General features: G+C 37.2%; 1 protein-coding gene across 1 annotated transcript in view; it reads left to right on the top strand.

Moving 5' to 3' along the window:
- Nucleotides 1-25,047, top strand: part of DCHS2 (dachsous cadherin-related 2) — a 316,790-nt gene that overhangs the window by 177,956 nt on the left and 113,787 nt on the right. Inside the window, exon 3 of the mRNA XM_031942473.1 lies at nt 6,209-6,440. Within this exon, the coding sequence (XP_031798333.1) occupies nt 6,209-6,440 (232 nt within the window). The remainder of the gene's footprint in view (nt 1-6,208; nt 6,441-25,047) is intronic.

The following is a 25,047-nucleotide window of genomic DNA, read 5'->3' as shown; positions in this document are numbered from 1 at the left end:
AGGGATTGGAGAAGCATCAACAGGTGCTCTATACACAAACTTTAGCCTTTTAAGGTATTGTCTTCCCTGTTCCTCTCATGTGCCTTTCTCCAGCCTGTTGATGGTGAATTTGACTATCCTTTCCATTCACCTTCTTGGAGGAGAAAAAGAAGAAAGGGTATGAATAACAGAGTAGACAAGAGGGAGGGAATTCAGAAGGAAGAAAAGCAACTTTAAGGGGGGAGTTCTATAACATATTTTAATCTTAGGAGTCAAATAAAATTTAATTTTCCAAAACAACCTGAGATTGTTATTTCCTCTTTTTTCATCCACTACATTGATAACCTTTTGGTTGCAGTGTGGAGATGACTTCCCTACTTCTATTAAATTTCTGATCTTCCAGAGTAGGGGAAAAAGGGATTGCCAGGAGTGTTGATGGCTGCAACTGCAGCCATCACCCCATCAGCCACCTCCGTCTGAGATTCTACACTCTGTAATCAGCTTTGTCCTTGAACTTCATTGCTCTGGGAAGCTGAAAAGTGTGGCTGTTTGCAGAGGAGTTTTAGCAACCTTTCTCAAACTGTGATACACTGAGCACCCCCAGGGCAAGAGTCATTCTCCTCCCAACCCTGGTAGAGTCAGACATCTGTTCATCCACACTCTGCCTCCCCCTCTCTACTCCCCACATATATCTTATACATACAAACATGCCAATCACCTTCTTTACTCTTCCTGCCAAGGTTATTATTCCCTCCTCCTCTCTCTACTCCCTTAGGTTAAAAAAAAATAGGAAGAGGAATGACTCAGTTTAAAAATGCTGGCTGTTGTAGCCTAGCATGATCAAAGCAAAGTGCCAAAATGCATTAGCTAGAAATGGAAAACTGTGCTTTAATGTAACCACATACACTGTTCCTAAAAGAAGGGGAAAATACAATCAGTGAGTGAGCTGGTGGGGGATGTGGATCGGGAAATGGGACAAGAGAAGATGCCATCTACTGACAGTGTGGCTACTTCCTGGTACCCATCCTCAGCACCTTTAAAGGCAGCTATTTTTACATAATGTACTCTTTTCTTTTGTTTCCATGTGTCAGCAACTGTTTCTTGTTTCTCTTGATTTGGAGTTGGGGAAGGTAATTAATGAGAAGGGCCACATAGTGTAGAAAGAAGATTCTTCCATAGCTTTTCAAGAGACAAGTTTGGCATTTTAAAGAGGTCTCCTTAACTTTTCCAGGCCACCAGAGAGAATATTTACTGCATAAAAGCAAAAATATATTTAACAGTTCCCCCAGTGGACTGAAAGACTAGAATTGGCCCTACTTTTAGGCTTGATAGGTAATTCATTATTCTGTGTGACGTGAGTGAATGGTCTCCCATCAGTCTGTCAGCAAACAATATTAAATGCTTATAATGTGCCAGGTACTGTGCTAAAAGGTGCGATACAATGAAATGTGAAATGACATCCTTGCCTTCAAAGAACTCAAATTCTAGTGGGGGAGACAACATGTATGTAAGTAGGTACATATAAATTATATACATAATAGATCAAAGTGGGGAATTTAAGAGGGGAAGGCATTAGCAGCCTGGAGAGCTGGGAACAGCTAAGGTCTTTTGCCGGACTGCTAGGCCCATTGGATAGAGTACCAGGCCTGGTGTCAGACACTGACTAGCTGTGTGACCTTGAGCAGGTCACTTAATCCTGTTTTCCTCAATTTCCATATCTGTAAAATGAACTTGAAGAGACAATGGCAAACCATTGCAGTAGCTTTGTCATGGAAACCTTAAATAAGATCACTTGACTAAATAACAGACCAACAAGGTTTCTTGAAGAAGGTGGTAAATTGAATTGGGAAGGAAGCCAAAAAACTTAAGAAGGGAGAAATCCTGAATGAGGGACAACTGGTACAAAAGGACTAAGAAGGTTGTCAAGGAGATAATGACATGTGGACCACTGAAACCAGATAGTAAAGTGTGTGGAGAGGACTAAAATGTAAAAGGTTGAAAGAGAAGAGCAAGATTTTGAAAAGTTTTAAATGCTAAGTCAACTAGCATTTATTAAGAACCTACTGTGTGCTAAACACTGTGGTAAGACCTGGAGAGCCACTAGAGTTTTTATTGAATATAGAATTGAGATGGTGAGGTCTGTACTTTTCTGTGATTCAGTTGTTGCTCTCATGACTAACTATTCATGACTCCATTTAAGGCTTTCTTGGCAATGTTACTGGAGTGATTTGCAATTTCCTGCATTTTACGGATGAGGAAACTGAGGCTGTCAGAAACTAAGTGACTTTCTCAGGCTAGTAAATGCCTGAGATCTGATTTGAACTCAGGAAGATGAGACTTCTTGAGCTGAGGCTCAGCACTCTATTCTCTGTGACACCTAACTGCCTCTGGCCTATGCTTGGGAAGATGAATTTGATAACTGACTGGATGATGCACTGGAATGAGAAGAGAGACAGAGAGATTAATTATTGCAACAGTTCAATGCATTAGGGTCATCGCAGCACCAGATGATAAGAAGTGTGTGTGTGTGTGTGTGTGTGTGTGTGTGTGTGTGTGTGTATCTGTTGTAGAGGTAGAAACAACAGAACGACAGTTCATTGTATATGGGAGGTAAGAGGGAGGGGTCAAACATAGCATCTAGGCTATGAGCCTGAGTGATTATAAGATGGTACCCTTGACAGTAATAGGGAAGTTGGAAGCAGGAAGGATCTGGGGCCATCGATAATGAATTCAGTTTTGGACATGTTGAGTTTATAATGTTTGCAGGACATCTAATTTGAGATGTCCAATAAGCCAATGGAGATATGATATTAGAAATTGGAAGAGATGGTAAATCTGCACAAGTTGTTCTGAGAGTCATTTGCATAGAGATGATAATTGAAATAATCTGATATGATGAGATCACCTATAGATTATTTGTTTAATATTTTTATTTTTCCCAGTTATATGTAAAACAATTTTTTACATTTGTTTTTAAATGAGATCACCAATTGAAAGAAGACAAATAGAGAAAAGAAGGCACAGGACAGAGCACTGCGGGGCATTCATGTTTGGAAGGAAGAATCAGAAGGAGAACCAGCAGAGAACAGTATCACTGAAATTTAGAAAGATGACGATATCAAGGAAAAGGTGATTGATAATATCAAGTTTTAGTCAAGAGATCAAGAAGGATGAGGATTGAGAAAAGGTCATTAGATTTGGCAACTAATAGATCTTTAGTAATTTTAGAGTGAGTGGTTGAGGGTTGATGAGATTAGATGACAGGCTTCTGATGTAATAAGAAAATGAGAGAAAAGGAATTGAAGAACACCCATTGTAGATGGAAATATCTGTTGTAAACTCATAGAATTTAGCCGCAAAAGGGAGGAGAGACATGGGAAGAAACCTAGTGGGAATAGATAGATCAAGTGAAAGCCGCTGAATGGAAGATAGTCTTGAATGGAGAAATATTTGAAGCAGGTGAGAAGACAATGACCAAGAGCAAAACAAAGCATCAAGGGTCTGAACTAGGTTTGTGGCTATATAAGTGGAGAAAAGGGAGGTGTATATAAAGAGGTGTTGTTGTGATAGAAACAATAAAATCTGACAACTGATGTGATATGTGGTGAGAGTAGGAAGATGGTGCTATCCTCAACAATAATAAGAACTTTTGGAAGGGAGGGGAGTTTTCTGTGATGAGCATGTTGAAATTGAGATGCCTATGGGACATTCAGTTCAATATGTCTAGGACACAGCTGGAAATGACTAACTGAAACTTAAGAGAGAGGCATTAGAGCTTGATATAGAAATATAGAATCATCTGCCTACATATGATAATTGAATGAGAGTTAATGAGATCACCAAGTGATAGTGAATAGAGACTTGGAACAGAATATTAAGGGAACTTTTTATCCCTAAAAAAATTCTTACACTGGGTATATGTGTACAGTAGTGCTTGAACTTCCTTCATAGATTTATTCTCTTGGGCTAAGACATTAAGTGATATGTTTAAAATACAAAGTCACTACTTTTGTTTCTCTAGAAGAACTTTAAGAATAGCTTCTCTTTAAAATTTTGTGTTTGCATCTTTCCATTAAAACTTTTATGGTATTGGATATTATATGATGCTTGATGGTCAGAAATAATTTCACTAAAACAAATTTTCTCAAGTGAGATATGAAGAAAGATAAAATATCTAGTAAGTTTAAACATATGTAAGAAATAAATCAATCACAAATGGTATCTATCATTTGAGAACATAACAATTGATAGTAATCATCATGATATAGATACACATTTCTCTAAATAGGATAGTTCTATTGCCTGTCCTAAATCCAGGCAGTCAATTTTACCATCAGAAGTCATCTGGTTCTAGTCTGTTACTTTACAAATGAGGAAACTGAGGCTCAGTAAGTAATTTGTCCCAGGCACATATACAGTAAGTGACAGAAACTGAATTTGCATGCAGAATCCAAAAACACTATTCTTTCCACCATACCGGGTCATCCCTGGATGACCTTCAGCTCCTAAACCATTAGAAATTTGGGGAAATTATCTTGGTTCTTCTCTGCTCAAATAAGCACCTGTGTTACTTTCTGCTCTGCTTACCAGGAAAGAATTAAGAAATGAAGAGAGTAAGACCTTAAAAGCTTGGTTTGTATTCAGGCTCCTTCCATTTCTTTGGTCTTGCTTCTGTACCTAGAGTCTCTACCCTTTCTCCTTAGCATCTCCTTAAAGGTTGGAAGCAACATTACATCTTTGTCATTCCCAGCTCTGTACAGAGGATTTCCCCCCTTTCCTCTTCCTCTACATTCCTTTTAAGGAATCAGATAGTTTTGAAACAAAAGGCTCTTTCCTTGATAACAGCAAAAAGCTACTGGTTCAATCCTTTTACATACTTCATGAGGACTCCATTTTGTATAGATTGGAGCAGAGTAGGGAAGGAGTAAACTATTCTCCTGCCCTTTCCCCTCCCCCAAATAGCTAGAAGGTCACTTGATGTCTGAAGGTGATTATGATGTTGCCAAGGATGGCTAATCAATCAGGACCCTAACATTAGGCTCTTAGCAATCATTAACACCCTATCTTGAAATAATTTATCCTATTAGCAGAAAGACATTCAGACCCCAAGGGAATAAGATTTAGGATGATTGAATTTTGATGAAGAGAGAAAAGAGGGCAAGATTTGGAGCCTGAATAATAATATATGGAGAATTGGCCTGACCAGGTGGTGATAGAAGGAACTGAATATTACAGCAGAAGATTCTGGACAACAAAAATTAGGGGGAATGGAAGACAGGGCATCAACAGCAGAAAGATCTGAGTTCAGATCCTATTTCTGATACTAAGTTTAAAAACAACAATAAGAAGGATGGTGAGTTAGTCATTTAATTTTTCTTGGATCTTAATTGCATTATTTAAAAAAATGAAGTGGTTAATTTTTATGATAGTGAAAATGAATAACTTAAACCAAAAAAAAAAAAAAAGAAAAAGAAAAGAGGAGATTAGAGTTGGTGGACTCAAGATTATTTGGTGTTCTAAAATCTATTAGGACCATTGAGAGGAGTGTGTGTGTGTGTGTGTGTGTGTGTGTGTGTGTGAGAGAGAGAGAGAGAGAGAGAGAGAGAGAGAGAGAGGTGGGGGGAGGGCAAAGGCAGAAGCAGAAAAATTGAGATCTGAAATGGAGAAAGGCCTATCCAAAAAAAAAAGACATAAGAACAGAAATAATAATTTTTTCTCTAATATTAGCCTATTTAAAGGTATAATACTCTAGTATCAAGTGTATTTCAATGATTCAATGATTATCAAAGAATTATATTATATTACATATAATTATATTATATGCCAAATCCATTAAGTCCATACTATATACCAAATGATGCCAAAAAAATGAAAAAGAAAAACAATTCATCCCCCCAAAAAGAGGGGACAGCATGGACATGAATAACTGGATACAAAGTACATTCAGACTATATTCAAGGTAACCTTAGAGAAAAAGGCAACAGAATTAGAGGAGTCTATTAGGGGTTGTAACAGTATCACTTGAGATCTCTACACAATCTGCTTGGTGCTTTAATAAATAGCAACGATGTTACACAAAACACTAAGAACTCTTAAGGTTAAAAGTACTGCAACTTAGACTTTTTGTTGGTGTTGTTTAAGAATTCCATTCTGGTTTCAGTCTGCTGCTTATCCTGCCATCCATCATTTAGCAGAGCGTGTTTTTAATAGTTTCTCATTTATCCAACAGGGTGGACTAAGTGCTCAAGCTTTTGTTCGAGTGGAGCTGAAGGATGTGAATGATAATCAACCTGTTTTTAACCCGGCTTCCTACGTGACGAGCATCAGTGGTCACACACAGCCAGGCACGGAGATTCTCAATGTCGTCGCTACCGACAGGGATGCTGGAATATATGGTGTGGTGGCCTATGAGCTCATTCCAGGAGACTTCTCCTCTCTCTTCACAGTTGACTCCGCCACAGGTATGTGAGAAGTTCAGGTAGGGATAGAATCAATCCTAGAACAGTTTTCTTCTGAAAGCAATGGCTTCGATGTGAGCATGAGAGTGCAAGAACCAGAAAATTAGATTGGGTTGTTTGGAAAAGAAGGAACTATTTCTTACAGCAAGTGATATCTTGATATAAAGAATTGGATGACATGTAATTAATGTTCAGGAAAGATGAGCAAAAAAGCTATTTTGCCAGTAGATAACCTCTAAATGAAGTATGTCACTATTACTTTTTCCAATCTGCAGTGTATTAAAATTCCCTGTCTCAGAAGGTTGTCTTGCTTATTAAACTGCTTGCTTATTATTAATATTCTACACTTGGAAGCATCTATTTCAGGTATTAATAAATAATATTAGAAAAAAAAAACAGCAGGCTAGCCTCAGAACTGGATCCTAACTAGTCATGACTGACTCACTTAGTCTCTCTGAATCTCATTTTCCTCATCTATAAAAATAATGCAATATAAATTATATGATTTCTAAGGCTGTTTTCCACATAAAGAATCTATTATTCTAAAGGACACTATATACAAGATAACTTTTATTCCAAAGGAATATATCATTCTGAGAATCAATAGTTTCTGTAAAGCATCTCCTTCTTCTGTTTGTTACTAGAGGGAAGGTTTTTAAACAGAAAACAGCAAAGTATTGAAACTCTAAGAAACTACTTTAGCAGCCACTGACATGATTAGGTATTAATTGACTCAGGGAACAGCTTCTCTCATTGAACATAGAATCTCTGTGGGAGATTCATGAAATGAGCTGGCATAGAGAAGCGAAATGTGCAAATGTGAAAAAAATGTCAGAGGGGATTGCTGTGTTAGTTGACTTTGCTTAAATTTTCTGTTACAAGGAAGGGCTTAGCAGATAGTAGGGGGTGAGGTTAAAAAAAACTCAAGAAGAAATGATTATAGAGTGAAAACAAAAGACAACAATAAATTGATAGAAGAAAAAGAAGTAAAGGACATGCACACAAATTGTATTGATGAGAGATGTGAATCAATTGTATTCTGCTCTTAGATAGAAGGATGGCATGGGAAGTGAAAAGAAGGGATGGGAGAAGCATTTTTATAGCATCTACTCAGATTCTGTGCTATGTACTATGTCCATATTATCATCACATTTGAATCTCACAGCAAACCTGTGAGGTAAGTGTTATTATTAATCCTCATCTTTCAGGAAACTGAGTCAGAAAGTAAGTGATTTGCCAGGCTGACATAGTTGGTAAGTGTCTAAGATTATATTTGAATTCAGATCTTTCTGCCTCCAGGTCTTGGGCCTTTATCCATTGTGTCACTGAGTTGCCTTGACAGAGAAACAGAGGCAGAAAACCCAGGTTCATTTATTAACTCCACCATTCATTTCCTGTGCAGGAAGTCACTTAACTTCCCTGGTTTTCTCTGTTTCCTGACCTATAAATGAGGGAGTCCGGCTAGAGCTTTCAGGGTCCCTTCCAGCCTCAACTCTGTGATCCTCTGAAAAATCAGAGGGCTTACTATTCCCCTACTCTACTCCTGAGCAACTCCTTGCTTCTGAACTTCAGTTTCTTAGATGGCCTCTAAGGTCTTGAACAATGATACATCAGAGTATCAAGGTATTCAGTATTAAGATATGCTTAGAGGGAAGAAAAGATTTAATAAAGAAAATAAATTTTCCTTTTCTTTCAACTCCTTTTGAATGTTTGGCCTTTGCAAAGGGTGGGGATGTGTGCTTCTAATGACTAGGAATTATGGAATCCCATGATTCTTGAACTATTGCTTTGCTAAAAACATCTGTTTGGGATTCATGTCTCAAGATGGGGTACAGCAGCTGTTGGCTTGCGCATGGCAGCATTCTATTACCAGAGAGGGCAAATAACTAAGAATACCATGTTCATTTTAGATTAGCAGGACTGAGGCAGGTAAACTGATCGTGTCTCAAGTCTGTCCAACCTTCCTGCTTGTCATCCATACCCATCTTCCCAGAAAGTCCCAGGGGACTGAGATTAACTCACTCTTTTAATCTATGTAGTTTACTTCATGTGGTTTAGCAATCTTGCATCTTTAGTGTCTTGCATGGGACTGTCCAGGGGATTAGATGTTTACCCTGGCAATCATCTGGAGGCAAATCTTTCCTTGCTCAAAAACAATGCCAATGATGTAGCTCCTGAAACATTCCAAAGAACAGAAGAAATTAATCTTTTTAGGAAGTCAGACTGCTTATCTTGGCTTTTTCATAATTTACTTTAGACCGTGGACCTTAACTCCCTGTCAAATCAGCCCCTCTAGGGCATGGTAGTTGCCAAAAAAATATAGGTCAATCAATAATCAGGGAACACAATCTCTAAAAGCATTTAACAGAAGGTTTCTAAACAACATCAGAGATGCTTCTCTCAGCTCCCCCTGTTGGACATTGGAGATGAATGGGATACATTCTCTTCTTATAGAAAGGATCCTGGGTCGGTATGATAGTCCACGGTTAGCCACATGTTTCCCCTTTTGGCATTTGGTATGAGGTAAATGCCTTGGCTTAATCACTGGGAACACTTGGCGTGGTCATTATCTCATGGAAGTATCATAGTCTTTTTATAAAGCAAGAACCAAATTCGTAATGGAAGTAGCCTGAGGTCATTATTGCTGGCATTTTTTGATGTGGGAGCATTTGGGTTGAAGACACTATTCCCAACCTTATAACACTTGGAATCTGCTTGTACTTAATCAGGGCTCATGAGTAATTCATGAAGTCTGGTAATACTTTAATATAACCTTTAGTTACAGAGTATCAAACAACATCATGAATAGTTATTGATTTTTTTTGGGGGGGGGGTAGAAAAGAGAATCTAGTACATAGGCAGTTCCCCAAATTTGAACTAGTTGTATGCTAAAGGTTTGTTTGTAAATTGATTATTTGAAGATATGAACATAACTAAGACAATTTGTTAGAATGGAAAGAAGGTCAGTCAATAAACATTCTTAAGTTTTTACTCTGTTCTAGGCACTTTGTTGAGACAACTAAGAGTCTGACTTGAAGTCCTTGCATTGGCCAATTCCTGGGTTATGTGATCATCCAAAAGTTGCCTTTCTCTTCTTAGAGTCTTAAATTGATTTATTTAGCATTTGAAAAAAATGAGAAAGATTTGTGGAAGAGCGAATAATGGGCCAATTAAGTCAGAAGGATCTGGAGTCAAGTCTTGTCTCTGATAGAGACTGCATGATTCTAGTTAAGTTACTTCTTGATATCATAGGCAACTTTGAAAGACAAAGTTTCAGAATATCTACCATTGATCTCCTTGGCCCATTAAAACTGCACTCTCTTACTCTTTCTCCATCTCTCTTTCCCTCCCTCTCCTTCCCTTCCCTCCTTCCTTTCCTCTCTACCTCCCTCCTTGTATCCCTCTCTCTCTCTCCCTTTTTATCTCCCTTCCTCCTTCCCTCTCTCCCTTTCTCCCTTTTTCTCTCTCTCTCTCTTTCTGTCCCTCCCTTTCTCTTTCCCTTTCTCTCTCTCCCCCTCTCTTTCCTCCCTCCTCTCTCTGTCTGTCTCTCTGTTTCTCAGTGTGTGTGTGTATCTCTGTCTCTATCTCCGTGTGTGTCTCTGTCTGCTCTGTCTCTGTGTCTCATTTGTCTATCTTTACACACACACACACACACACACACACGCAATTATGTCCATGTGTGTACAGAGAGAGAGCTGTCTATAATACTAAAAGATTATATGTATATATACATATATAAGCATATGTATGTATCTTACCATATATAATTCACATACACGTATTTACAAATGTGTAAACATATATATTATAAAGCCAGCAGAATCACTTTGTAAAGTGATTTTCTATCCCAGATAGAAAATGGAGCTTTTAATTACAAAATTCAAAGAGAAAAAGTATGATTATGTATGTAATAGTAAGTGTGATAGAAACCCCAAACTAGTAAATAAATGAAAATAACATTTCACAGGTCCTACACCAGTGACTTACCCTTGGGCTGCACTTATAAGGTCAAAACCACCTGAGAGTAGCTTCCCCATTTTCTGTTTTGTCTCTCAGAATTTCTGAGTTGCCAACGTTCTGAGCATTAATGTCTCCTTTCTTTTACTTTCCTCTTTCTCAGAGTAGGAAGCCGCACTATGTATCTGTCTCTCTGGCTCTTGATCCCTCTTTGTCCTACTAACTCTAGACTTTGCTCCATCAGTCATGCTTTTTCTTTAAAGACTCTTTACTGTCTTATTTATTAGCTCTTTTACATTTGGCTACAGATTTGTTTAGGGGGCTCCCTTAATCAACCAAGCGACAAGAATTTGTTAAAACACTGTGCTCAGTGCTGGAGGAACACAGCCAAAATGAAACAGTACCTTACTTCCCTTGTTCTTGCTATTTCATCTAGTTATTGCTTTATATCTCTCCTCAGCCCACTATCAAGAAAATAAAAAGATGTCTACATTTTATGCCTCTACTTCCTCACTAACCATTTTTTCCTTACCAACATGAAATCTGCCTTCCACTCATACTGTTCTTTTAGAACTTCATTTATCAAAAATCTTACCAAGAATCTCTTAATCAAATATAATGACTATTTATCAGTCTTTCTCCTTTTTCCCCTCTCCCCAGCACCAGACACATTTGCCCCTAGAGATATTATGCTCTCTGGTTCTCCCTCTGCTTCTCACCTTGATCACCTACATCTCCTGTTGCAGCTCCTTTTTTTATTCTTTGAGGAGTGCCATCAAAGGAAATTATATATTGTGTAGTAGGTTCTGCAACAAAGTGACTTCTTTAATCTCTCTAAATATTCCTTTGTATCCTCATTCAGTCTCACATCTTTAATTATTACTTCAGTGCAGAAGGATGGCCCTTTAAGTTGATTTCTATTCTTGATCACCCATCTTAATTCTAGAACTGAACATACCCCTACCGATAAGACAGTACAATTCAATCTGATAAAACATTTATTAAACTCCTATTATGTGTCAGGCATCATGCTATATGCTAGGAATACAAAAACAAAAACAAAACAAAATAGTTCTTGCCCTAGAGTATCTTACATTCTTCTTGGAGGATGCAATATATACAACATTAAGTGTAGCACAAGGAAAAGTGAGGGGAACAAGAAGGGCAATGATGGAAGAAATGAGGGACTTCATGAGGAAGTCACATGTGAGTTGAGCCTTTGAAGAAAACAAGGTGATAATGAAGAAGTACATCCCCTTCATGGGATTGACTATAGCAAATGCACAGAGTTAGGAGACAGAGTATGTGAATTTCTACCTAAAGAAATTACCTTAAGATCCATAATCTAATACTTAAATTACTCTCTTTCCTACTTCCATGTCCCCTTCTTCTGAATTTACTCTTTCTTTCTTTGGTACCACCAGACTTCTCTGATTGCAACTTTGCATTATCTTGGATTCATCTCTCCCTTGCTCCCCATATATTATCAGTTTCAAATCCTCCAGAACATTTTGGGAGAACATCCTCTCTTTTTTAGTCCTGACCATCATCCTAGCACAGATCTTCATTATTTTCTTCCTAGATTATGGAAATCATAATACAATTTCCTTCCTCTGCTCCTTCCCTCTCCAATCTGTCCTTTGTTTTGATTCCAGACTAATATTCCTTATGTATAGATCTGATCATAGCAGTCATCTACTCAAAGATCTTGACATTTTTCTCTGGCTCCCCAAATATAGTTCAGACCTTTTTTTGACCTGGTATTCAAGTTCCTAAATAGCATAGTGCCTGCCACTTCCTCTCATCCTACTCTCCATGTTCTCTCTATTTATACCCTCTCTCCATGTACTGTACTCCAAGCTCTAATCAAGTTATGCTACTTCCTGCCCTTCTATATATTGTGCTTTTGCCTCTTTCTATACTTTGGTTTACACAGCAATTCCTATTACCTAGAAGGTCTTCCCATTGTGTTTTTGCTTTGTAAATTCCTATCCCATGTTTAAAACCAATTTCTGGCTTTACTAGGGAGATTTTGCTGACCAACTCTGCCCCTCACCTTAAAGCTTCCTAAAGACTTTGTTTCTGCCTCATTAATGCATATGTATATGTAACATGTTGGATTATAGTTATTTATATATGTTTCATATTCTCTTTCTAGACTCTAAGTCTCATGAGAGCAAGGACTACATTATATTCAGATTTTATTTTCCTTAGCAACTAGAACAGCGATTCTTTTCATTGAAGGAGCTTAATGCTTAAGCAAATGTTTATTGAGCTTTTTATTGAGTATAGGCAACTTGCAAGGGCCCTATGAATTGTAGAAATAGTGAAGGTATAGAATTATTGGCTGTGTGGTCCTGACCAAGTCACTTTATTTCCCTCAAGCCTCAGTGTTTCCTCGCACATAAAATTAGAGTTTGATTCAATAACCTATAAGGTCTTTTGCAATTCTAGATGTATAATCAGGTACTTCTAAATAAGATATAACGATTATAATTTTTAAACTCTCTGTACATTCTGAGCAAATGGCATCAGTGATTTTGCCCTAGAGTCTGTGGTCTGGATGGGGTGAAGAAGAAGAGGGGTAGTAAAATGATATCAGCAACTATTGCTTGTCCATCTCAATTGCATCTTTCCTTGACTTGCTTCCATCTTAAAATGATCATGAGGGGGCTAGAAAAGATGAATAGAGACTGGAATAGAAATAGGGATAAGGCACAGTGGTAAGGTTATCATTTTCACTTGGATAGGTTCCCTACTTTTTCTTAGCAATTGCTTCTCATATTATATTTACCTTCCTTTTGCTTCAGGGAGACATAGACACAGAGGGAAAACTACTCAAGTAACCCAGACTCCAAGCACTGTTCAGCCATGAAGAAAAGTTCCCTAGCTTTTTTTCTTTTTCTCTTCCAACATAATCAGATCTCTAGCCACAATATAAAGGCCAAGTAGGGGACATCAACTTAGAAACCTATGCCCTTTCCACTTTTAGCTCCTCAGAAAAGGAGATAGGCTGCTTTCCTGGGAGGTACATTATTCCTATAGCTCAACTGACCCGCTTCCCTGATTGTAGTGGCAAAAAGGAGTTTGTGAGAGATGTGTTGGGACTGAAAAACTTTTCTTCTACTATTCCCTTTCTTTTTCCTTTCTAGCAGCTGCATCTTACTCCTGGACAGAGCCAGGTGGATGGGGGCCTGCTAGCCAAGGATAGGAAAGAAGTGTCCAATGGTAGCAGATTAGGATTTACAGTAGGAAAAGGAAGAAGGGAGTGAAATTTTCAGTGGCAGTAAAGAGTCCCAGTCTTGTCCGGTGGGGATGAATGTTCATATAGAAAGAAGGTATCATAGGGTGATATCTGCCTGTTTCATTAAACATCTAACATTAGTAAAAGTTTATCACTAGGAAGAGAGCCATCTGTGCCTAGAGACAGGACTGTGGGGACTGAGTGTGGATCACAACATGGAACTTTCACTCTTTTTGTTGTTGTTTGCTTGCTTTTTTTCTCATTTTTTTCCTTTTTGATCTGATTTTTCTTGTGCAGCATGATAATTGTGGAAATATGTATAGAAGAATTGCGCATGTTTAACATATATTGGATTACTTGTCCTCTGAGAAGGGGTGGAGGAAGGGAGGGAAAAAAAAATTGGAACACAAGGTTTTGCAAGGGTGAGTGTTGAAAATTATCTATGCATATATTTTGAAAATAAAAAGCTTTAATAATGAAAAATAACCTGGAAAAAAGTTTATCACTATAATTATTCCAACAAGTAATTTGATTGTTTCTTTAGAAGATAAATCAGAATTCTCAGTTTGTGATATTTCGGAACAGAGCATCTGATTTGTGGTTTATATTATCCCTTTTCTTCTGGCAGTAATGATTATCTTTGGCCATATTGTAGTTGTGGAAGGTGGGAAGGGGAAGATGAAAGTCAAATCAGGATATTTTGCAGCATTTAGTAAAGGATTTAGTAGGAAAATAGACAAAGATATTGGAGAAAATTGGGTTTCTCAGTTATCTATGAGTTTCTTGTACTCAGAGTTTTTTCTGTTGTTACCATGAGTAATTAAGAAATGAATATATCGCTGTACTTATTTTAAAGATAATTAAGGCTAGCCACATTCAGAATGCTTAGACAATTTGTTTTATTTTATTGGAAAATTCTATTGATATCTCTCTCTTTTTTTCTATGCCACATACACTTCCTGATATACTGAATCCTCTCTTATCACAAAGAAAATTAATTAAACAAAGCCTACCTACACAGTGACCCTATCCTAGCAGTGTTTGCCTCATTTGGTACCTATATTCTTAACCATTCTACCAAGAGGAGGTAGTGGGTTTCTCTGTGTCTTTAGAAATTAATATTAATTAGTAAGGGCATGAGCTTCTGGTTTGGTGTTCCTTATTGTGGCTATAAAGCTGGTTATGTTAGAAAAAGAGAAAGAAAAAAAAGCTAGGGAAGACCTCTCTTCTTGGCTGAGCAGTGTTAGGAGTCTGGGTTACTTGAGTAATTTTCCCTTTGTGTCTGTTTCCTTGAAACAAAGGAAAGGTAGCTACAGTATGAGAAGCAATTGCTAAGAGAAAGGGGGGAGCCTATTCAAGTGAAAATGCTAGCCTTACCATTGTCCTCATTTCTATCCCAATCTCTATTCATCCTTTCTTTTCTGTTTGTTTTAATTAGCTTTTATAAAGGGATATTTACCAAAAAAAATGTTGCAAGTACTTTATTACAGCAGCATCTTTCATTGGAAGATACTCTCCCCTCGTAGACCCTAGGGATAGTGGGTTCAAACTTAAAGTGGTTACTAAAACAACAAAAAACAAAAGCAAAGAATCCTCTCCCTAATCCTTCTGAGGAAATGATTTCCCAGTTTAGGAGATTTTCTCTTTTTTCCTCTGGAATCTTCATCAAGTTCATTTCTGGGTGAAGCATAGCTGATAGATGAGTTGCTCCTTCGCTTATCAGGGCTGACTCCTTAATTTAACTAGCAGCTGTTCTCACTGTTTTTGGGAGAACAGTTGTATTCAGCTCTGACACTTACTCCTCTTTAGTACTTTGTCTTAGGACCCCTTCTCTCCTTTTGACTAGAGAAGGTAGAGTGTGGGCATCAGAAAGTTTCTCCCAAGTGCTACATTTGTGGAGAGTGCCCAGTACAGTCAACTCATCATTTCTCACCTGGATGCAGATCTTTATCACCCTTCTTCTGCCCTTTGCCATTTAAATTTCTTATTATGAGTTGCTTTCCTTATAAGATTGCAAACTTCTCAGGGTCAGTCATTATCTTTTTTCTTTCTTTATCTTTCTGGTTTTTAGCACTGTACCTGGCACACATAGGTGCATGATAAATATTCATTGATTGCCTAACTCATTGAATCGTTAATGAGACCTTGAATGGTTGTGATAGATTTTCAGGTATCAATGGTGATTTGGATATTTCCATTAAGGTATATGCATTTACTCAACCTCAGAAAGGTTAAATATAACAAAGGTAGAAAAAACAGAAATGCCACCAAGTGTTCATGGACATATGGCAGCCTGGTGGGGAAAGGGTCCTCCATCTGATAGCTCACAACAGTTCCTGTCTCTCCCAACCAGAGAAAAATAAGCCATTGCCTTTTATTTTAATTAATCTACCTGTTAGAATTGCTTTCATTTACATTAAAATAGTTTTATGATGAAGGATTTAGATTTGGAAAGGACCTTAGAAGTTTTCTACTCTAACTTTTTCACTGACAGATGAGGAAACAGAGACTGCAAGGTTACATTATTTGCCCAAAGTCACACAGACAAATGACAGAGCCAGAATTTAAACCTAGACCCTGTGAGTTCAAAATCAGAAACTTTGATTAAAATTTATAGTATTCTCTTGATATTTCATAACTTGTATAAATGGGAGTAGCTCCCTAATTTAATAACTGCTTCATTATCTCGATGGAAACCATTCTTCAAGCTGCTTTAAGTTAATTGATTCATAGACTGTTGCCAATCAGGGCTTTTCTATTCTTTTTCTCCAGTGTTTTTTTCCCTTCTGTAATAATGACTTAAACTACTAACTATATTTTAACTATTTATATATTAACTATTAACTATATATTAAACTATAACTCAACGGGCTAAGCATCCTTGGCTCTTTGAGATGAGTAGAATCTAAAGAAAAATTGAAGCTTCCATCATTACTCAATTTCCTTCCTCATACAATCAACAAGCATTTATTAAGTGCCTACCAGGTGATAGGTACTGTTAGGCTGAAGATAGAGTGAGTCAATTTTGATCCTTAAGGGGGTTACATTCTAATGAGGAGAAAACAAGCAGGTCTATAAAATACAAAGGAAACAGGAAATGGACCTATGATTCAACTTCCCCCTGAGGAAACTCTCAGCACCAATGAAATTTATGGTTTATAAACTTAGGGTGTTGGAGAGTAATTTATGATATAAGAGTCTCACTCCAGAGTACTGCTAGAACAGATTAAAATATAAGTGGGAAATGTTTAACAAACTAAAAAAAAATGCAATAATGATAATGTTAATTTGTGATTTTATAAGCCTATGAGGAGTCTGCAGGGATTGGTTTTTCTTTGAATTTCACACCACTGGAAAAACAATGAAGGGCTTGACTTGCTTCATGTCATAGAGGCTGAATGGGTTAGAAGTGAGGTCTTCTTGGCTTCAAGAGCAGTTCTCTCTCTACCATGCTTTCACAGGGGAGCTATTGATAAAGTCATTGGACTTAGGATCAGAAAGACTTTGATTGGAATTCTGCTTCAGACACTTAGTAGGTATGAGACGCTAAGTAAATCATTTAACTTCCTCAATATCAGTTTTCTCATCTGTAAAATGGGGATAATAAAAGCAACTACCTCACAGAGTTTTTGTGGGACTCAAATATATGTTGGTAAATCTTAAATTAATATAGAATGTTAACTATAAGGAAAATAGGTATAAAATAATTGGGTAGATATACACTAATAGGGAGGGCATCAGGAAAAGCTTCATTCCCCTTGGAATATCTGGGGAAGTATTAACAACTCTTGTTAACAGTAATGTGATTTCTGTCCTCCTGTTCTCTGTGTGTGGCATAAGGGGAGACACTTGAGACCAAGTTCTCATAAGACAAAGGCTCCAGGCATCACTTCTGGATTCTAATGAAGCAGATTCGCGTGTGGGGAAAATTCTGGACTTTGCTCTCACTCTCCAGATCCATCACCTTGGCAGATGGCCATATGGTCTGAATTTAAATGGAATACCATAATTCCTTCCTCTGCCATTCTCCACTAGTAGCATAGAATGCCAGCTGCATAAACCAGAAACACATGTACCACTCTCCTTCTCAGGACTAAAATCACTCTTATGGAACAATGCTCTGGAAATTTATGGAGAGTTGTCCCAGGAAATTTTTCTGTCCCTGATAATTATCCCAAACCTTCAAGATCTTGGGAGGTAAGTGAAGATGAGGACTAAGGACATAGCATATAAGTGCCTTTTTCTGCCTCCCAGTTTTGAGGGAACATGGCCTGGTGGAGAAAGGACTGGAGTTAGAGCCAGAACATACCTAGCTTGGAATCTTGGTTCTGTCTCTTACTAGTTGTATATATTCCCAGGCAAGTCACAATCTCTTTGAACCTCTATAAAAATGAAAATGATAATCTATGTATACCATAAGGTTTCTGTGAAGAATTGATCTATAAATGTGAAGAGCTTTAATTTGGCCCTTGCTGCAAAGAGTCCCTCAATATCCATGCTACCTTCTGGTCCCTAGATTAGGAGAAGAAGCACCCATCCCTGGGCATATCAGAGAATGGGTTGGGGGTTCACAGAAGGGAGCTCTTTACTGATTCTTCCACAAAGACATCTTGGACATCTTGAGCTAGGAAACCATACCAAAAAGTTTGCTTCTATATACATATATACCGCTGTATACATGTGTATCTACATATGTGTATCAACTCATGTACATATGTACATATGTAGACATTATATATGTATATATGTACCTGGAAACATGTAACTTTTAGTGGGCAGCTGGAAGGGGAAGCAGATATATCTTAGACACTATGAATTTTTAAGTCATCACTCAATTCAATTCAATAAGCATTTTAAGTGCCTATGGTGTGTTGGGGGCTCTGATATATTCTGGGGCTATAAGGGCCAAAGTCAAACAGGCTTGGTTCCCAAAGAGCTTGCATTATTTTGGAGAAAACATGTAACACAGCTAAATAAATATAATATATAGGCAACATTTTCTCCCAGGTTACTCCATGGTTCTCTCACGGAGTCCTGTATTTATTTATTTTAGTGCTCTTTGAAGCAAGCTACTATTTCCAATGGAGCTGGCAAATTCAACTCTCTGAAGGCTAGAGATCTTTTGCCCCAGCTTGTTTGTACTATGATCTAGACTCAATCAATTGGCTCCTTGAAGAAAAAAATAAGAGTTCTTTGACTCATTGTGTGCATATTCAGAGGAAGCCTGGGACAGAGGAGGTTAGAGGGGGCGGAGCTCTGGGGTGGCTGCTTTTCTCTGGTGGGTTTATTTTCCAATTTCTGTTTCTGGTTTTCTAAGTTTGTTGTTGGTTCCAAGAAAATTGTTGGAAAATGTGTTTAGGCACCAGGAGAGGGAGATGTTGAATTGGGCCTTCATTCTTCTTTTTCCTCAGTTAGTTGGGTTCCTTTGATGTGGGCACAAGGCAAACCACATTATTTAGAGTTTTAAAAAGAGGAAACATGAGAGGCATATTTATTATTAGCTCTATTTTTTAAAGTACTACTAATACCATTATGGGCTAGATGTCAGTTTAAACTCTCCATTGTTTGTAACATTTTCTTTAGTAGTTTCAAAAGAACCATTCTTTAGCTTTTGAGATTGTCCTGTTCAATTTGACAAAACTTTCTTGACTATTAGAGTCTTTATTTGCTTCCAATACAGACTGTTTTAAGGGGACAACCTCACCATAAGCTTTGACATTTGGGTCTGATTGTCACCCCACCATCCTCAGCTCCTTTCATAAGAGACTCCTTTGGCTTTCTTCTTTTTATAGCTACAGCATCTGTGATAGCAGAAAACATCCCTAGCAGGGCTAGCTAGTGCAAAGAAACAAAGAGAGAGTTCATATTGGCAGCCCTATTGTCTGTTCTGTGTTTATTCACATTATAATGGATACCACATCTCAAATTAGAGGTGCAGCATATTTATAGACACAGAATGATAGGTAATTAAAACACAGAAGATGCATACTTCTAACAGCATGACACCAGACAGGCAGAAATAATGTTTAGAAGCTTGGTAGCAGCTTTTTGATCATTTTTTTTTAGTAGTGGGAAGGATGGTATGGCTTAGCTTTTTTTTTTAAAAAAATATCTATCATATAGAATATATTGTTGCTTCATTTTTAAAGTAGATTTAGTCATAATGATGCTTTAATGTCCTAATTTGACACTGAGAATGTGTCCTACACAATGATGTGCATAGCTTTTTACCATTCTAGCCTATATTTAGAAAGTTCTGCTGTTAAATAAATTAAGATATGCCTTTTCCTGCAAGTTAGCAACTACAAATTGAAAAAAAAAAGCTAAACTGTTTAATTATATTATACTTGTTGTATAAATCAACCATATGTTATAGAAGGTATCAATAGTCCTTTCAGTATACCTTTGGGATAAATAGATGTAAATTTCATAAAAATAATAGTAGTACCATATTATTATGTCTCATATAAGATCTAAGGATTTTTATTCCAACTTCAATTGTTCCTTTTCAGGGTTCTAGGGGTAGCCTTGGGGGAGGTAAGGGTTATTTTCTCAAATTCCATTGACTTAAATCTCCATGGGGTGCTTTTATATCCTTAAATTTAAGTAGACATTAAGGAAGGAGTATTTGCTAAAGTAAAATAATAAATACACTTGGTATAAAACATCCCTTCCCCCTTGTCCAAAAGTCAGATCCATTGTCTCACCAGTAAATTTGAAGTCCAGGAAAAGTAGCTCCTAGTTGTTAAAAATCTTTTCATGGGATACTTAAGAAGTTTCCCTTAAGCACTGTGATTCTGGGTCCATCAATCCTTGGCTTTTGATGTAGATACTGCCATTAACTGAAGATGTGACTTAGATATATAAGAGAAACCGTGAAGTTAAAAATCCACCGCTGCACTATTTGAAGCTTACAAAATCCTCCTTTTGATGGGAGAAAGGGAATGAGGAGACTTAGGATAAAGCCAGAGCTCTGGTCTTTTCTTCTACCCCAAGCAGCTCCTTCTCATTCTGTTGAGCTAAATGTCATGCTTGCCCCAACCTTTTGATAATTGGTTCTTTCACTTGTAAATTATAGATGACCTTTGGGACTTAGCCAAGTTTCCCTGGCCTATCTCAATATGATTTTTGCTCAATGTTACTACAGTTTGATGGACTTTTTTTGTTTGTTTGTTTTTACATTTAGCTGAAGGCCTAAGAATGAGAATGATTGATTGGACATCTTACCACTTTAAGTGAGGTAAACCTGAGAAAATCCCCATCCCTACATTATATTAACATGAAAGATTACATGATGTAATATATGATAGAGAAGGGGCAACATTTGGAATCAAAGAAATCTGGGTTCATGTCCTGTTATAGTCAAATTCTTTGATCTCCCTGATCCTTTCAGGGAGTTATAGAGTCATGGAGAGGCTCTGAAAAGACGGTAATGTATAGAGAGGTACAAAGAATTCTCACATTGATGGCAATCACAGATCTCTCCATGACTCAAAGATATATTATGTTAATATGGCAGCTTTTCACTTTACAAAACCTTTTTACATATGTATGTATGTATGTATGTGTGAATATCCTCATTATTACTTCCATTTGAGGGGTAGAAAACTGAGGTACAGAGATTTACTCATTTGCCCAAAGTCAAAAATCTAGTTGGTAGCAGAATTAAGATTTGTGCAAATGTTTTGTGTACTGCTGGCCTCATTTTACCATAGAATTTCAGTTAGTAACAGGTTGACTCTGTACTAACAAACAGAATGGAAAAAAACTCTCCAGAATGTCTCTTATGCAAATCTATTCTCATTAACAAATTCTCTTTGCATAATTGAATAATTAGTGTTTTTCAAATAATTTTCAAAATAATTTCCTACAGAATGAACCAACTTCATTAATATAAAGTGAACACTGGATTTTAGTGAGTCAGTTATACAGAAAACCATCTTCCTGAGTTTCTTTATAGTTCATTGATCATTGGCTCCCATATAAGTTCTGTCGGTGCTTAGCAGAATATAGTCAAGAAAGTGCCAGATTTGGAGCCAATAGAGACCTAGATTTGAATCATGTCTTCGTTAACTACTCTGAATCTCAATTTGCTCAATTTAAATTAAGGCTGATTATAATATCCACAGTTTTCATCTCAGGGTTGGTAGAAAGAGCAAATGATATCCTGTATGTAGGGATCTGTACATACCCTAAAATGTCATGTTGGTTGTTATTAGTATAATAATGTAGGTAACACATTCATTTCCATTTAGAGAAGAAAATTTGGTGACATAATACTGAGGTAATAATAGCTCAGTTTCCTGGAAAAGGAAAGCATGGAACTTTTTAAACAAAATTATAAACATAATGAATTTTATCATAAAATTAATGATTAATCAATGAATCAATTAGCAAACATTATTAAGCACTTATTTTGGGCCAGGCACTATGTTAAGTTCTGGGAATTCAAAGAAAGGCAAAGAATGATTTCTGCCTTCAAGGAGGTTACATTCTAATGGGGGAGATCACATGTAAATTAATAGATACATACATGATATATGGCAAGTAACCTTAAAAGGCAAGACTCTAGCAGCTTGGGATGCTTGCATGGGAACCAAGAAAAAGATCTAGGCAGAAAGCAGCATTTAAGTGAGTCTAGAAGAAGAACAAGGGATTATAAGAGACAAAGAGGAGGCAAAGGTAACATTCCCAAATTATGAAATAGCCAGTGCAAAAGTGAGGGGATAGCAAGATAACCAGTAAGGATGGATCACAGAGTGTTTGACAGGCAATAGAATGTCACACTGTTTAGGGAGGGTCAAGGTTGAAGAGTTTTAAGTGTCAAAGATAAGAGTTTATATTTGATCCTAGAAGTATTAGGGAACCATTGTGATCTATTGAATAAGGTGCTTAGTGGCCAAATTCTAGCTTTGAGAGAATTGTTTTGGCAGCTGGTTGGAAGATGGATTGCAGTGGGAAGGGACTTAGGGTAAGGAGACACATCAGCAGCAGGCTATGTAGTCCAGGTGTGAGGTACTGAGTGGGGGCAGTGTCAGAGGTGAGAAGAAAGTATATACCAGAAATCTTATATAAATAGAATTCCAACTAATCTGTTAAAATTCTCTTTCTCCTTAAGTGATAGAAAAGGTAGATTCTCTGGTCCCATCTAGGATGCTCAGCTTTAAAAATAATCCTCATGTAGCACTTTGTTTTTTCATTTACATTGAGTTTTTCTCCCCCCCCCCTTCTTTTCAACATTGCATGGCCCATATGGCAGCAGTGATGACCTACAGCTAGGGCATTTCCTGATTGTAAATTACCACCTGGTTCAAGGGCGCCTCATCTTCTCCAGATGGTCATTAACAGCCAGAACATGCCTGCCACTGAAAATCACTGTTGCTTAATTAATAGATGTACCTAACAATATCTCTTTTCCTGTTTCAGGTGTCATGCTGTTGTAACTCAGAACAAGTCTTTACCTCTAGGTTGTTATTTTAGCTGAATCAGTTTTAAAAGAACTTTATCACAGCAGCTTCCTGTCTCTAAACTAATAGGAAAAAAGACAAGATGAATAGCATAGGTAAATATTATCACACATTGCCATCTATAATATCTAACTCAGAGCACATGATGAGGTGAACATAAACGAATCAATGTCTTCTCAAATTAATCTGAATATCTTTTCCCCTCAGTGAAAGTAGGTTCTATTTCCTGCCGTTAATGGTAATTTGTTACTATACTTCATTTGCAAATTAAATGGAAAGTACCACCTATCTATATGTAACTGCAACACTTTTAACAGTCTTAAAAATGTAGCATAAATAAGTTAATGTCTCAACAGGAAAAAGAGGCAGCCACTTACTGTGTAAAAAACACATGACAATGTTTGTTTGAAACTAGGCTACTCTATTCATTTCATTTTATATATCCTGGTCCCTATAACTGTTCAGGGAATCAAGAGTTTATTGTTTTATGCTCTAGGAAAGTCAGCTTTCTAGGGGCTGTTCATATGCAAATGCTACAAAGAGTGTTGTTTGATTTGGCTGATTGAGGAGTGTTCATTCAAAGAGTTTTGCTAGTTCCTTCATGGTCTCTACTACTGGGGCATATAATTGACTTTGAAGGCATATAAGTGAGTCATTGGCACAGAAGATCATTGGCACACGAGAGCAGAAACTCTGTATGATTTCCCAGATATATTTCAGCCATTTTCCTTCTCCCTGTCATTTTTTCCATTGATTTTTAGTGGACCTCTCTATGGGCCCAGTGGAAAAGGTACAAGGTAAAAGACATGCTAAATGCAATGAGAGGATTCAGACTTTGTTATTTAGTGCCTATGTGACCCTGTCAAGTCCCAACTGAGGCAGTAAATGGGGAAGATGAACTAAATGACCTTTGAAGTTCTAGCCAATTTTTAAATCTAGGATACTTGGAGACATCCCATCAGATTGCTTCTTCCCAAGGGGACTGAGTAGTGGTAGAATTTGCTTTATAAGGCCAAGAGTTAGATGAGGCATAAGTCAAAGGGGTAAGATGTTTATTCATTGGGGACACTAATCTGGGTTAAATCATCTTAGTCCTAAAGATACTATGGTTTTCTTGAATATATCTGGAAACCGGATCTACTATATTTAAGATTTTTCATGTGCTACCAGCTTAATACTTCAAATGGGTTAAGAATAGCTTTGTCCAAGAATGTGGCTTATAGTTGGATGGTCAGGCTAATAATAACTAATGTCAGGCACACACACATATACACATATGTATATGTAAAATGTACATACATATACATAGACACATATATACTTATATACATGTATCATTTTAAGATTTGCCAAGTACTTTATTTGTTATTTATCTTTACAACAATCCTATAAAATAAATGCTACTATGTTTTCTCCATTTTATAATTGAGGGAACTGAATAAGTCCAACATTAACTCACTTATTTGGGCTTACCTGAGTAAAATAAAATTTGAAACCAGGTCTTCTTTCCTTCAAGTTTCATGGTTTCTCTACTGTTCCACTTAGCTGGAGTTACTCCATCTGTACATGTATCTTGGATTGGGGAATGAAGATCGATAATGAGCTGAGCTCAGGACTGGATAGAAGGAAGAGAATGTACTGAGCTGCATTTTGGAAATTGTGAAATACATTTGATGATTACATTTTATTCCTTGACAGTCTTTTGCATCTGGAAAAAAAAAGAAAAAAAATTCTGTTTCTCATTCTTTGGTAGTGATGTTCCATTTTCATTGTAACACTGGCAAGTCAGGATCATTGAATGTCTAAACAAAATATTCTGTTTGAAAATATTTTTATATGAAATTGTATTAAAAGATTCTCCCCTTTCCACCTCCTTCCTATCTCTGGCAGTCCGTGGGTTACTGTCTTATATGCCCTTAGTCCCTGTTCTGTCCTGCTTTCC

Source organism: Sarcophilus harrisii, chromosome 6, assembly GCF_902635505.1.
Source record: "Sarcophilus harrisii chromosome 6, mSarHar1.11, whole genome shotgun sequence".
Lineage (NCBI taxonomy): Eukaryota > Metazoa > Chordata > Mammalia > Dasyuromorphia > Dasyuridae > Sarcophilus > Sarcophilus harrisii.
The sequence above is the reverse complement of the archived record's forward strand: the minus strand, read 5'-3'. Positions and strand labels throughout refer to the sequence as shown.